The 12,947-nt window shown below is 34.3% G+C and overlaps 1 protein-coding gene across 6 annotated transcripts in view; it reads right to left on the minus strand.

Moving 5' to 3' along the window:
• The window catches only part of GPC5 (glypican 5), a 742,566-nt gene that overhangs the window by 255,560 nt on the left and 474,059 nt on the right, over positions 1-12,947 (minus strand). The window contains exon 8 of one of the 6 annotated variants that reach the window (XM_068929128.1): positions 12,108-12,575. The exons of the other annotated variants lie outside the window; for them this stretch is intronic. Coding sequence (XP_068785229.1) covers positions 12,562-12,575 — 14 coding nt within the window. The 3' untranslated portion in view covers positions 12,108-12,561. Of the gene's footprint in view, positions 1-12,107; positions 12,576-12,947 lie in introns of those variants that run through there. 6 annotated transcript variants of the gene reach the window in all.

The raw sequence follows: 12,947 nt of genomic DNA on the forward strand, positions 1-12,947 counted from the left end.
AACAACCAGGAGTAGTTAGAGCTGTTCAGCATCTCCATCAGATGGTCCTTCACCTGGTGAAATATATTACTCTTCCTGCTAGGATTAGGGTGGGCAAATTTTCTTCGAAATGTGTGCGGTCTGGCTTTTCAAAGAAGGCAGATCATGCTTGTTTTTCCGGGGTAGTTTCCGTAATAAGCTTCCTTTGCTTTTCATTACTGTGTTTTTCCTACCACTGGTAGGAATCCAATAGCAGTGGAGTGCTAATGACAGAGACTCTGATATTTGGACTGTTTTCCTTCTTCAAGAAACCATCATCTTTTTTGCGTTGATCTTGGACCTTTGTGCTCCTGAGGATTATATAGTTCACTGGTGGCTTGATCCCACACCATCTACGAAAGCTTTTAGATTTTTCAATTTTCTTTAAAGACAATCTCAGTCTTTATTTGACCTTTACTAGGACAAGGCTGCCTAATCTGCCTTACTTTTGAAGGTAGTTTTTTCTCAGAGTTTTGACCCTTCCTTCAGGGAAATATTTTCCTGCCACACTTGAGAGATAAATTGTTTAAATGAACTTTTTAATAACTTTTTACACAGTATCTAATTGTGGACTAGCCTAGCAGGCAGCCTCAGCAGGTGCATTTCTATCAAAAATAATTTCACTGTATCTTCTATATAATTGAGTTGACTAAGTTCTGCTGCATCATGATGTTTTCTCTCATTATAGTGACAGCTATGATATATTGCAACATAGTTGCTTGAGTAGAAGAAAAAAAGTAGAAAAAAGTGAGAAGAAAAACTATCCATTTCAGCCACAGTTCCTTAAACTAAACAGCTAAAAAGAAAAAAAAAAGCATTAACCCCAAGGTAAGTGGGAAATAACCTGGAATATTAAATATTTTTGTTTAAAAATGACCTAGACTGTTTTTGGAACATTCAGCATAGTAGAAGTCAAAACATTCTTTTAAAGTTACTACCTGCCCTCAAAAAATTATTCCTTCTGGGAACAGAAAAAGTACTAATGCCTTAAAGAAACTCAGAGTGTTCTTCAGTTTTTCAGCAGTGGAATGAGCTCTGAAGTTCTATCTGGTAGTGTAAATGTGTTTTTCTTTCACATTTCTCATTGGGAACACCCTTTTCCAAATATTTAGTTAATTTAAACAGAAAATATTGTATGAATCATTTGAGTGTCATATTGTAAATGTAATCTGTAGCCATTCAGAAAGTGTACTAAGAATAACTTGCTTTTTAAAAAAGGGAGCTTATTCACTAGAAAAACAATAAATAAAATGACTATGTCACTACATCTGTTTTCAAAAAAGTACAAGAAGTGATTTACCATCACTGAGAAAAGTGACTGCTGAATTAAACCAGTTCCCAGTAGTGCCAACATCATAAGTAGCTTTTATACTTGTCTGTATTGCAATGCCTTCGGATTTTTAATAATCAAAAATAACCTTTCTCAAATAGGAATTATTATACTACTCTAATAGTAATTTGCCAGTCTGAATATTACCCTCTCTGCTTGTAAGCATATGCCCCCCAGAAGTGGCACAAAGTATATATAGTTAATAAAACTGCTGGGCTACTGAGTGACTAAATCATCTGTCATGATCAATTCTCAAAGATTTCACTGAACTGACAAATTGCTATTGTTTCAAACATCTTTTAAGTGATTATCAGAATAAGTATTTTTATCATGATTTTGTACCTTGCCAAAACACATTGCCTTTGTCAAATCATTTTACACACATTGAGCTACTATTTTTCACTACCCACTGCAGTACCTTTAAGGAATGGGAAGAGATAAGAGGTTATAGACTTAAGGGAAAAAAAATCAGTCTTTGCAGAAAGGCAGACCCAAAGAAGAAGTTAGTGAAATACTAAATGAGTAAATTAGCAGTGTGCAACCTATGTGGGGCCCATTGCCTATACCTGGGTGGTGGGGGGGGTTGTTTTACAGTTCCTCATATGAATGGCATCCAGACCATATAAATTGCTCAGTTGTGAACAGCCTGTTCCCTGCTGCCAAGTATACTACTTTTCTTCTAATGCCAGCCGTAGATTCAGGTGTATGATGGTAGAAGGTCTGAGAAACCCCTTTAGAAAATAAAAAGATGCCTATTGGGAGGTTGCTGCCCCAAGGATAACTCCACAAACTTACTACTTGCTCACTGACCACATTCAATTTTTTTTAGAAAAGATAACAAGCAAGAATGAGCTTCAAAATTTATCTAGTACCTACCAGAAAAGCCTCAAAATCTGCTTATTTGTAGTTAATAGTAGCTTATTTGCTGCTGCATTAGTGTCTTAGTTTTAGAGGTAAAGCCTACTCCAAGCTGCTGGGTCTACTAAGCTCTTGATCTCCATTGACTTTAATCAAAATTTATTTTACCTCAATAATAATTGAACCTTATTCAAGACCTAAGGAAGTTAGAGGATTATGGAAATTGGTTTGGCTCTAAAGGACCTAAAAAGCACTATGGTCTTAAACTGGAAATGAGTTTGTGCAAAATTCAGTAGTCTAGACTCCAAGAGTGTCATCCTTCAGCTTCACCTAACTTTTCAGATTAAGAGGATGTGATCAGATACTAAGATCTACAATGCAGGTGTCTACATTTGCTTTTATTTGTTATTTGATGACTAAGACAGAGAAGTTGTCCAGGGAACAGGACAAAATCCTATTCTCCGATAGGATCATCTACTTTATCCAGGTGAACTATTAGGCCTTCTATTTCTAGGTTACACTTTGGCCGCCTCTGCCTATCACTGTTGGCTGGGCAATGGCATGACTTTAACAGAAAAACGCCACACACCTCTGTAGTGTGTAGCTTGAGTGCTGTCAGACTCTTGAGGGAATGTGGGTTTAAGCCCCCTGAGGATAACAATAAGAAGGCTTCTGACATTCCAGTCCCGAAGTTTTACTCCACCGCTCAAATAACAGCTGTTTGTTGAGAAAATTTTGGTATCTCAGCATACGTTATATCTCCTAAAATGCAAATTATGTCTTAACAAGTGAGAGACTGATGAAACTCCCACAGTGGAGATAGGAGCAAGCTGATTTATGTGACCCTATCATCCTATCTTAACAGCTGATGTGCTATTTGTTTTCACATTTTGCCACAGGCCAGATGTGCTTTGATATACAATATGTTTGAACAACTAGTTAATATTTAAAAGTATCATTCTAGCATATTCCATGCAAACATACAGTCGGAATACACAACATCCTGTGCATCAGTAGTACCTATCAAATACAATTAAAAAAAAAATCCAGCTAAATGGTTCATGTTAGTAAAATGGCTATGAAAGCCTGTATTGCTGATTGCATGATGCAAAAAATTCATGTCTATACAAAGTATTGATCTGAACTTTTTGGCTTTATTGAAGGAAAACAAACTTGTTCCATCATTTTTGCTGCTTTTTCTTTCAGAAAATAGAATACCTACTGATTCACCTTGAAACATTCAAATACAGTAAAAACATTTTTATGGGTATAAACTATTTTCAATTAGCAGCCATTGGAAAAATATCAGTTACACCTAGCTTTCATCAAAATAAGGAAAATTTATTCTTCAAAATCAAAAGTCATTCATAAATGTTTTCTTAAAATAGTTATAATGTTTTAATGCATATATAATTTCAAATATTAAACAAGCTATCTCCCACTGAGGTAAAAGACAACGTAGAAATAATTTAGCTTAGTAGAAAGAAAACTATAATTACATCCTTTTTAGTTCTGAAATAGTTCTCAATTCAAATAAATGTTTATTTTCTAAGAATTATGTTTTGAGTAAACTATAGCTTACTCAAATGAGGAATTTATAAGGGTGTTTGACCTCAGGGGTACTCTTTTTTTTAAAGTGTTTCTTAGACGTGTTCTAGCTAACAATGAGATTAATACTTATTCAGAAATTAAATTACATTTCACTTTATTTTGGTGTTACCATAAAAATTGTGGCATCTGCAATGACTTCTTTCAAACTCTTCAAGTTAAAGACAACATTTACAAAAGAGAACCATTCAGCTGCCACACAATTCCAAAACAGAGCAGCCTTTAATCATAGCTGTGGATTTCAGAAGCACAGAGAATCAAGGGACTAGATATGATCTTCTCTGAATCTGAGGCTGATATTGGTTTTATCTGAAACTGCAGAAGGGCAGGCAATGCCGTAATGCTCAGTGGTTAGTTTCCATTCTATCTGTACCAGTTCCTTGGGTTTTAACAGTTCATTAAGTGATAGAATGTGGATGTTCAATAACATATTAACTTTTATAGCCAACGTCTTCAGGAGCTTTTCTGCAACACTGAATATAATACAGCAACAATCAAAGAACATCAGCCATAACATTTCCTTTTTAATTAATTGGTTAACCTTGAATATTCATCACAGGAAGCTTCCTCTTCCCTCACTGGTTTTCTCAGGCAGCTATATACAAAATTTCAGAATATATCATTAATATTTGCATTACTATAAGGAAAAGCATAATAACAGGCTAACTTTGAGAGGAGTAGCTAAGTTGGGAAACCTAATATTTTTATCTAAAGCTACCAGTTAATAATAATAGTAAATCACAAAATCTGAAAGATAGAGCATCTGTTAGTTTTTAACTCATCTAGGACAGTTTGTGGAATTGCACATTTGGAAAAGCGACTTTGTAACGAACACTGTGGGAAATGGGAGGTGATGATATGACTGTTTATTTTAATCATAAACTCTTCCGTTATTCAGATCACAGACACCAACATTATAGCTGAATGAAAAATAAATGGTATCACAGCTGAATAATTTTGTAGGCTAAATATTTTCTACAAGGCCCATACAAAGGTGCTAATAAAGCAAGGTGAACAGAAATTAGTATAAATATTATTCAATATAATATAAATTCAAGATTATAATAAACAGTGGTATTTTAACAAGTAATCTGAAAAATAAGCTTATATTTTTCTAAAACATTAAGTGGTAAATTATAATACACACTGTACTTTGCAAAAACATTAAATGATCGTAGATAGATAGTGTTACACACTATATTTTGTAGGAGACAAACTGAGGTTAATCAATTAATTTGTCCTATATCACATATAGTATATATAGGAGATGATGAAAAGAATTTTGGAACCTGTGTATTTCCACTTTACAGTCTAAAGTTCTATCTTTCTCTTAAGATTTTACATAGGTCAGATGAATCATTCTCTGAAATTGCTTATTTATGCCTACAGATTATAAAGAGGGTTGAGTGTGATTAACTTAAAATGTAGATAACTATTACAGGCATTAACTTAGAGACATTAAATTATGATTTTCTTAGATAGTGAGTTTTATTTAGTCAGAGGTTCCATCTTGTTTTAACTGTCCAGCTAACAGTCAGATATTCCCCAAGCAGATCTTGAAACCATACGTGTATCCTGCTTGGCATAATTTCAGTACCTTTCAAAGTCCGGCTTGAAGCTGGTCATCAGGTTTATAGTTCTGTATTGAAAAATACGCCGTTTTGTCTTTCCCAAAGGTATTTCAACAAAAGTTTTTCCTGCCCAAAATATATTGTATCTTATCAACTTTGGGTGACTTCCTTCTTTAATGAACAGGCAGCAACGTGCTGTACATAATGGTCAGCAGTAACCTGTGTGGATTCATTAGGAATCTCACACAGTTGTTGACTTTCAGAGATACATTCAGTTATATTATCATTCATTTACCATTCATTAAATAACTGGTAAAGTCTCTGCTGTAGACCTTTCATTAATCATCTAGCCGTGATTTAAAATATTTTTTTTAGGATTTAACAGAGATCGTTCTAATCATACTTTTTTTAGTATTGGATTGCTTATTGTCTTTTAAAACTCACAGGCTACTCTTGTTTGTTAAAATAAGCTTCATATTCAGCATTACCTATTATTTGTTCATCTTATTTTTTCATTTCGTTCAGATTCATCCAGATTTGCTCATAATATACTTATCACTTATTAATATTCTGGATTTTATATCTTCCTTAAATTTTTCAGTGGTGAAGAAAAGGGAGTGGGGCTACTGCTATCATATATTCAGCCTCTTTCCAAGTTTTCTTTTCCCCCAATATCTCAGCTGGAAAACGTCCAACAGAAATGCGGGTAATATTTTTCCCAATGTAAAGAGAAAAAACATCTATTGCTGATACATACACATATATGGACACATCCACTCTGAAGGAGCTATACATCTGGACGACATGGTGCAAACAGCATCAATAAACAACATTCTTTTAAATAATACAACTCCATCTTCCTACTTACTCTAGAAACTTTAGGTACCAAAAGACTCTCAAGTGGAAATAAGAGAAAGGTGGACTGCAGATTTTTGTAGAAAACACATGATAAAGGCAGAGATTAAAATTGGATCTATTATTATTTATCTATTCTAATTAAAAATGGGTGGAAGAGCAGTCCCATTTTTGATGTCATCACTTTCAACACGCTTCACCTGAGCAAATTTGGTTGTATTTGCTCAATGAAGACAGTTCTGAGACAGTCCCCTTTATAGTTCCTGGACAGAAATAGGTATTACTGGAGCACAAACTATTCTTATGTAGCTGTCTAAACCAGGTCCCAGGAATTAATGATTCTGTAGCAGAATTAATGAGGTAAAGCTGAGGAATGCTGGTATATACTGACCAGTAGAGCATGGATGTGTTTGCAGATTCTAGTTGCATTAGAGCTTCTGTGGCAGTTACTTGCATATTTGTAGCTTATTCTAAAGCAAGTTTTAGGTTATGTTTGTATAACTATGAAGAGCATCCTCAGAACACCTGGAATGTGTCACATATACTAACATGACAAGATTACCCACCATTTTATCAAGAAATGTGCAATAGGTACACAGTGGGCACAAGGCACAGCTCAGCCAGAAATCATTTCTCTGTCTACATCTTCATTTTTCCAATGTTGCTATTGTTAATTATAATATGAAGTTAAGTTTCATATAAAATTTTAATTACACTATTAATCTTGTGTGATAAAAACTACTTGGACAGTTTAGATGAAGATTCTGGAGGGGTCAGACCAGACAATTTGCTGTTTGTATCTGGTAACCCTGTGAGTGATATGGGCTGATGGCTCCTTAACATTGAAAAGGAAAATACAACAGCCCGTGTTCCTCTGTCATCAGACACATGCTGGACACATGACTTTGGGAATCACCTGCCCAAACTTTAATATGGTAGTCAGACATTGTGAAGCTTAATCGACAGTGGATTTTAAAGGGAGGTCTTATTTAAGGAAGGCAGGTTGAACGGTGTAGAAACCACTTAATTGTGACTCGTTCAAAAGAACACGAACCACTTCAACCTCTTCTGTTACAGATGAGATTAATTCTGCTGTAAAACAAAAAATAAGTCTCCTTTCCTTATTGCAGTCCATGAATTTTACCTGCATTATTGTTTGCCCTTTTTCTGTCAAGTGCAAGTGCTCCCAGTCATCATTTCAGATACTAAAGAAATAAAGATCCCTATTAAAAATAGTATGAAATAATGAACAAACTGACTTAGATAAAATGCAAGCTAAAAGATGATGCTGGGTATAAAATGCTAACATTAATAACTTAAGAATGTATGGGTAAATCCATGCCCCAGTGTTATTGTTCTAGTAGATGAACATGACAAGTTGAATTTACTTTCAAAATGCTGTAAACCAGACCTGTGACAGCTATAAAGAAATTCATGTGAAGGAATTTTGTAATAGACTTATATTGAAAAAAAAATCACAGGATGAGTTGTTTTTAACTTTTAGCCATTAAAGTAAGTGTATTGGCATTCATTTTTATCTATTTTTTTCACTGCCATTTTTCCTCCTAACATTTTTGTAATGTTTCATGTTTCCATACTATGCTCTTTTTCTCCTAAAAAAAAACAATAGTTCTTAGTTCTTCAGCATGCTTCCTTAATTATTTCATCTGCTTGTGCTGTCTCCCAAGTCAACTGAGGTCACTTCTGCCCACCCACCTAGCTGGGCTACCTTCAATGTGAGGTACGGCAAAACTGTACCCGTCTTACTGGCTGTGTTTAAATTGCTAAATGAAACAGGGACGTGATTCATTTTCTAGCACTCAGATCAAAGAACACAATCAGGCCATGTCCACACTGCTTGATCCTTACTGTCCTATATGTCCCCATTAGATTTATCACACCATTATTACTTTCTCTCACTTGATAGAAAAAATTGGAGGACTGTGTTGAAGCCTATTGGCATAGCTTTTTCATAGCAAGAAGTACGATATGCATGCACACTTATAGGGAAGTTTCAAGGTGCAAAGCCTGCCGACGTAGGATTGGACAACTGGGTAGGATGAAGCCGGTAGGTAAGACGAAGCTGATCTCTCAGCCAGTCTTGCCAGTCTTGCCCATATATCAACTGCTCACATGGCCTATGGGCCTTACAGCTTGCTTCCCAGCCCTGTTTTAGCAATATTGATATACCTGAACACATATCATTTTAGAGTTTGTATGTGTGTTTAGGGAGTATAACCCATTGTTCTTTCTTCTAAGATGTTCCAGGATTTTTCCCCCAGACAGATAGATCACTTGCAAGATAAATTGTCTGTCCTATGGGAGGAGAGGAAAGGAGGACCTTGAAAACATATAGGAAGATTGCCAGCAATTGTCAACAGTCCCAATGATTTGTGCCTTCTTTGAAAGTAGATGGCTCTAAAATGAGCTCAAACTGCACAGAAGTTAAGAGCTTAACTCATCATTCCATTCAGACAAAAACGAACCAGGTCAACTTCCTGGCTTGCAAGACAGGAGATTCTCTTTAGATCTTTCCACTCAAAAAATCACTTACGCGCTTTCAGATAGAAATTAAGGAAAAAGTAGTATAATATATAAATAGCTAGAATATATGATAATATCACATTACAGAGTAGATGTATATACTAATTTCATACCTAGATCACACAAATTTGTGCAAGAGCATCTAAGTTCCAAACAATTAGAATATCAAAAGTTCATCTAGTGTTGCTAATTTACCAAAATATTGAACTATCTTTTCCACACCTGAAGGCAAGTCACTTCTTGCCTACTAAATATAAATTTTTAATATGCAATGGTTTATGTGGGCCTATATGTGGTTTAATCAAAACTAAATCACAACTAAAACTTTCTTTTTTTTTTTGATTAAGCCATGATAAATCAATTTAAGTACTTCTGTAAATCTCCTGGAAGCATGAGGGTCACTGATTTTCATTGTTTTTCCAAGAAGAAACATTAATGGTGGTGCATTTTTACTAAAACCTGCAAGGGATATATCTAAACTTTAAAAATAGGTTGTAATCCTTAAATTTCACTGGCCTATCTTATTGCTCTACACCACTCTACTGTGCCGAAATAGCCATTGTCATCCGTTGAACAAGTGAAGTCAACCTGCAGAACTGAAGCTGAATACGCTATGAAATCATACTAACAAGCATACCATTTAATGTCGGCATTTGCACGAGTAGGTATGTGAGTTTTGTGTATTCTGTAGACAAAATCATCACCATTGCGGAGGTGGACAGAAACACGTGCCAAGATTTATGCAGCATTTAATCTCAGCAGCAATTTTTTCTACCTTAGCTTTTGCTTATCTGATTTCTATTTTCCAGTATTCCAGGGCTAACACACTTTATTAATTTAACTGAAATGTATAAAAAGAGTCAATGTGATGGAAAATAAATTCTTCTAATTTCAACTTGCACAGCATATCTAGCTTATTAATACTTGAGCAGTTATTGCAAGATATATGCTCATCACTTATTCAGGAACATATAAATGTATATGAATCAAGAAGGAAGGAAGGGAGATAGTTCCCATTTCTACATTTTCAATACAGATAATACTTTATCAGATTTTATAAATCTAAACTGTTCCACATTTTATTTCTGCTCAGATGTTCATCTTTTCTTGGAATTAAGTTTTTATTTATAGATGAGCCTTATAGCAAGTTTTGTTAATTTAAAAAAATAGGGATTGCCATATACCTTCATAAACAGAACTAGTCATACTTTTATTTGCTTTTATTACTTTGCTGCATCAAGAGAAGATTATTTTTGAAAGGTACAGTTTTACACAGCCAAAGAAGCTCAAGAGCGGAATATACCATTTCAAAGCTTAAATCCTTTTCATCAGGAGCTATTTTTTGAATGAAAGTTCAATTATACCGGATCAACTGCAAATTAGAGGCTACAATCATGAAACTCTTGGAGTTCTTTTATTACCCTTTTAATAGTTTTTTTTTTTTAAGATGCAGAAAAAGATGCATGTATTATAGTAATAAGACATTTCATTTCCTTCCCTTTACCTGTTTCCCTATCTGTGGCTGTACATTTATATTTTCAGTGTATTAAACACACTGATCTCACGTTCTCTAGATTCTGAAAGTTACAAAAAGGCATCTCAGTACCGTATCATATAATAGTTATAAGTATATGTATTTGAATTGGATATTTATAACAGTTGGACTAGATTTTCAATGATATCATCTGCATATAGCTGTTTATACAGAATGCAACAACATTTCATAAACTGAAACAATTGCTGTAGTGGTGTTTGGCTTGAGAAATATTCTATCCTATTTCTAACAGGTAATAGTGATAAATATAAACTGTTAATGCCATCTAACATTCTGAATCACTCATTTCAATTTTTTTTTCCAGTATATACAGTAATATTTTCCTTATTATTTTTGCTTCTTTTTACAATATAGTTTTTCTTAATAACAGTAAAGTAATTGAAACCTGAATGAGTATGTTACGATATGCCTTACTACCCTTTCTCGTAGCACCTTATAGTTTAAATGAATTTCTGAGATCCTTAAAATAATCATTGAACAGTTATGCTTTTTTTTGTATTTACTAACCATAAGATTAGAGCACAGAGGTAAGAAACATTTATAGCTCAGAGATAATTATATTTATTATGCTGGTTGCATCGATATAGATGTACCATCAAAAATCACAAGCATTACAGTTTTAAATATTCTTCATACATATGAATTACACCTAGGCAAGACAATTTAATACACTATTCAGTAAAACATACTTACAAAAAAGGTATCTTCACATCTAACCATTATCACGGAGAATAAACTAAACACCAGACACTTTAAGAATTTTAATGTCGACAGCTAATGAGAAGATAAGAATTAGTGTACCAAATTTTCTACAATTAAGATGAATTAATTGAAAAATTCATGATAAAAATTCATGTAATAAATCTGAAATATGGTGGAAAATAGTTTTTTTGAACTAGAGATTTTATAAATTAATATTTTCTAAACAAGTAACAAAAAATTGTTTAGGGGCGTTAAAGATTGTATGCAACACTGAACAAAATGTTGATCTCAATGTAAGAAGAAAATTAACATTTTTTAAATTTCTGAAAGGAAAGAAGTTTTATGCAATATGTCCTATTGGGAGCTAACAAAAATGCAAGTATTTCAAACTTTCTGTGGATGTAAAAAGTTAATAGACTGCTGAACTTATAGAAGTGACATGAAAAAGACCAATGAAGTATACCATAAATAAGTGCCAATTACAAACTCTTAACAGGATATTGGCACATTCTAACTTTACAATCCTAGGAGTTCAGAAGTCTCTAAAAGCATCCCAGATGCTCCAGGGAAGTAGATTTACATTCAGTGCCTGTTTAAATAGTTCTACGCCTGTGCCCATCTATTTACTTGAGTGGAATCCCCTGTGTTCACCTGGATGTGACTGTACAGAAAATTCATTTTTTGCAGGGTTCTCATACCAGTGAAATCAGTTTGCAAATCGAGATCTCCACACTGCCATAAAAAGGCCCATGCTATCACAGAACTGACACGGGCGCAGGAACAAACAGCTGAGGGAGGATGGGGATTCACAAAATGACACAGTCACCAGAAGAAATTAATGAAAAGCCACAGCTGCAATCATCTGAAAGCATCATCTACATTATAAGAAAACTAGGCTCTTAATTAAGGTACCTAAGACATATAGTGTCAACTATCCTACTTTCCAAGGTATAAATTCAACATAGTTAATCACAGTAAAAGTCAGTGAATAAATAATCTAAAAATATCATTGTTCATATAAATTAGGAGTTTTATGTCTAAGAAGCATTCTAAGAGAAACCAAAGGCATAAATGTTTTCACATGTATCACCCGCAGAAATAAGAATAAAAGATGTTTCTCTATTTCTTAGTTAAAACTATATGGAGGTACAGCCTTTTTTCTTCTTCTTTCTTTTTCACTCTTTCTAATGATGGATCTTATTTTGCCATTTCTTTCCGGAAGAAAGTAAAAAATGAATAAGAACATCACAGCATTTTTTCCCTCAGTTTGCTGCTGTGTGGCTCAGGAAAACAGCAGTAAGCCTTCTATTTAAAATGGCAAACACTTCTCACTGCAGAAGACTTTTACGACTTTTTTCTTTTCAAGAAAATCTCACATCTCTGCTGTAAATGTCTTCCATGTTTTGCATGAAGAGCATCTTCGGTTCCAGAGGTGCCTTTTCCTCTTTGATGTTATCTTTAGCTTCTAAGCTAAGATGTAAACAATAAATTGCTGCTTTATTTTCCTGACCCTTGTTCCACTAGAAAAAGCTACCTGTTTACCAGAAAACAGCAAAATATATTAAGATTTTGGAGTTCAGTTTGTTTTTCCAGTATAGCAACGGTAGCAGTCTCTACTCATACAGTAGAAACCTAGAGGGAGGATAGCAAGGTGCAAAAGGAAAAGCATGTTCTTCCCAGATGTCGTAGGAATCAGTGACTTTATACAGGGCCAGAATTTACCTTCCCCATGAACAGCAATGGGCCTAATATCTCGATTTGGGGAAGCTGGAACTCCTCTAAATCCCAGAGCAGATAAACTTTCTTACGGCCACCTTCTTTCTTACGGCTAAGAAATTCACTTGGTTCTGATACTCAAATGGTAGATGCTATGCTGGTGTCATATATGTGAAAACTACTGTTGTGT

Source organism: Struthio camelus, chromosome 1 (assembly GCF_040807025.1).
Source record: "Struthio camelus isolate bStrCam1 chromosome 1, bStrCam1.hap1, whole genome shotgun sequence".
Lineage (NCBI taxonomy): Eukaryota > Metazoa > Chordata > Aves > Struthioniformes > Struthionidae > Struthio > Struthio camelus.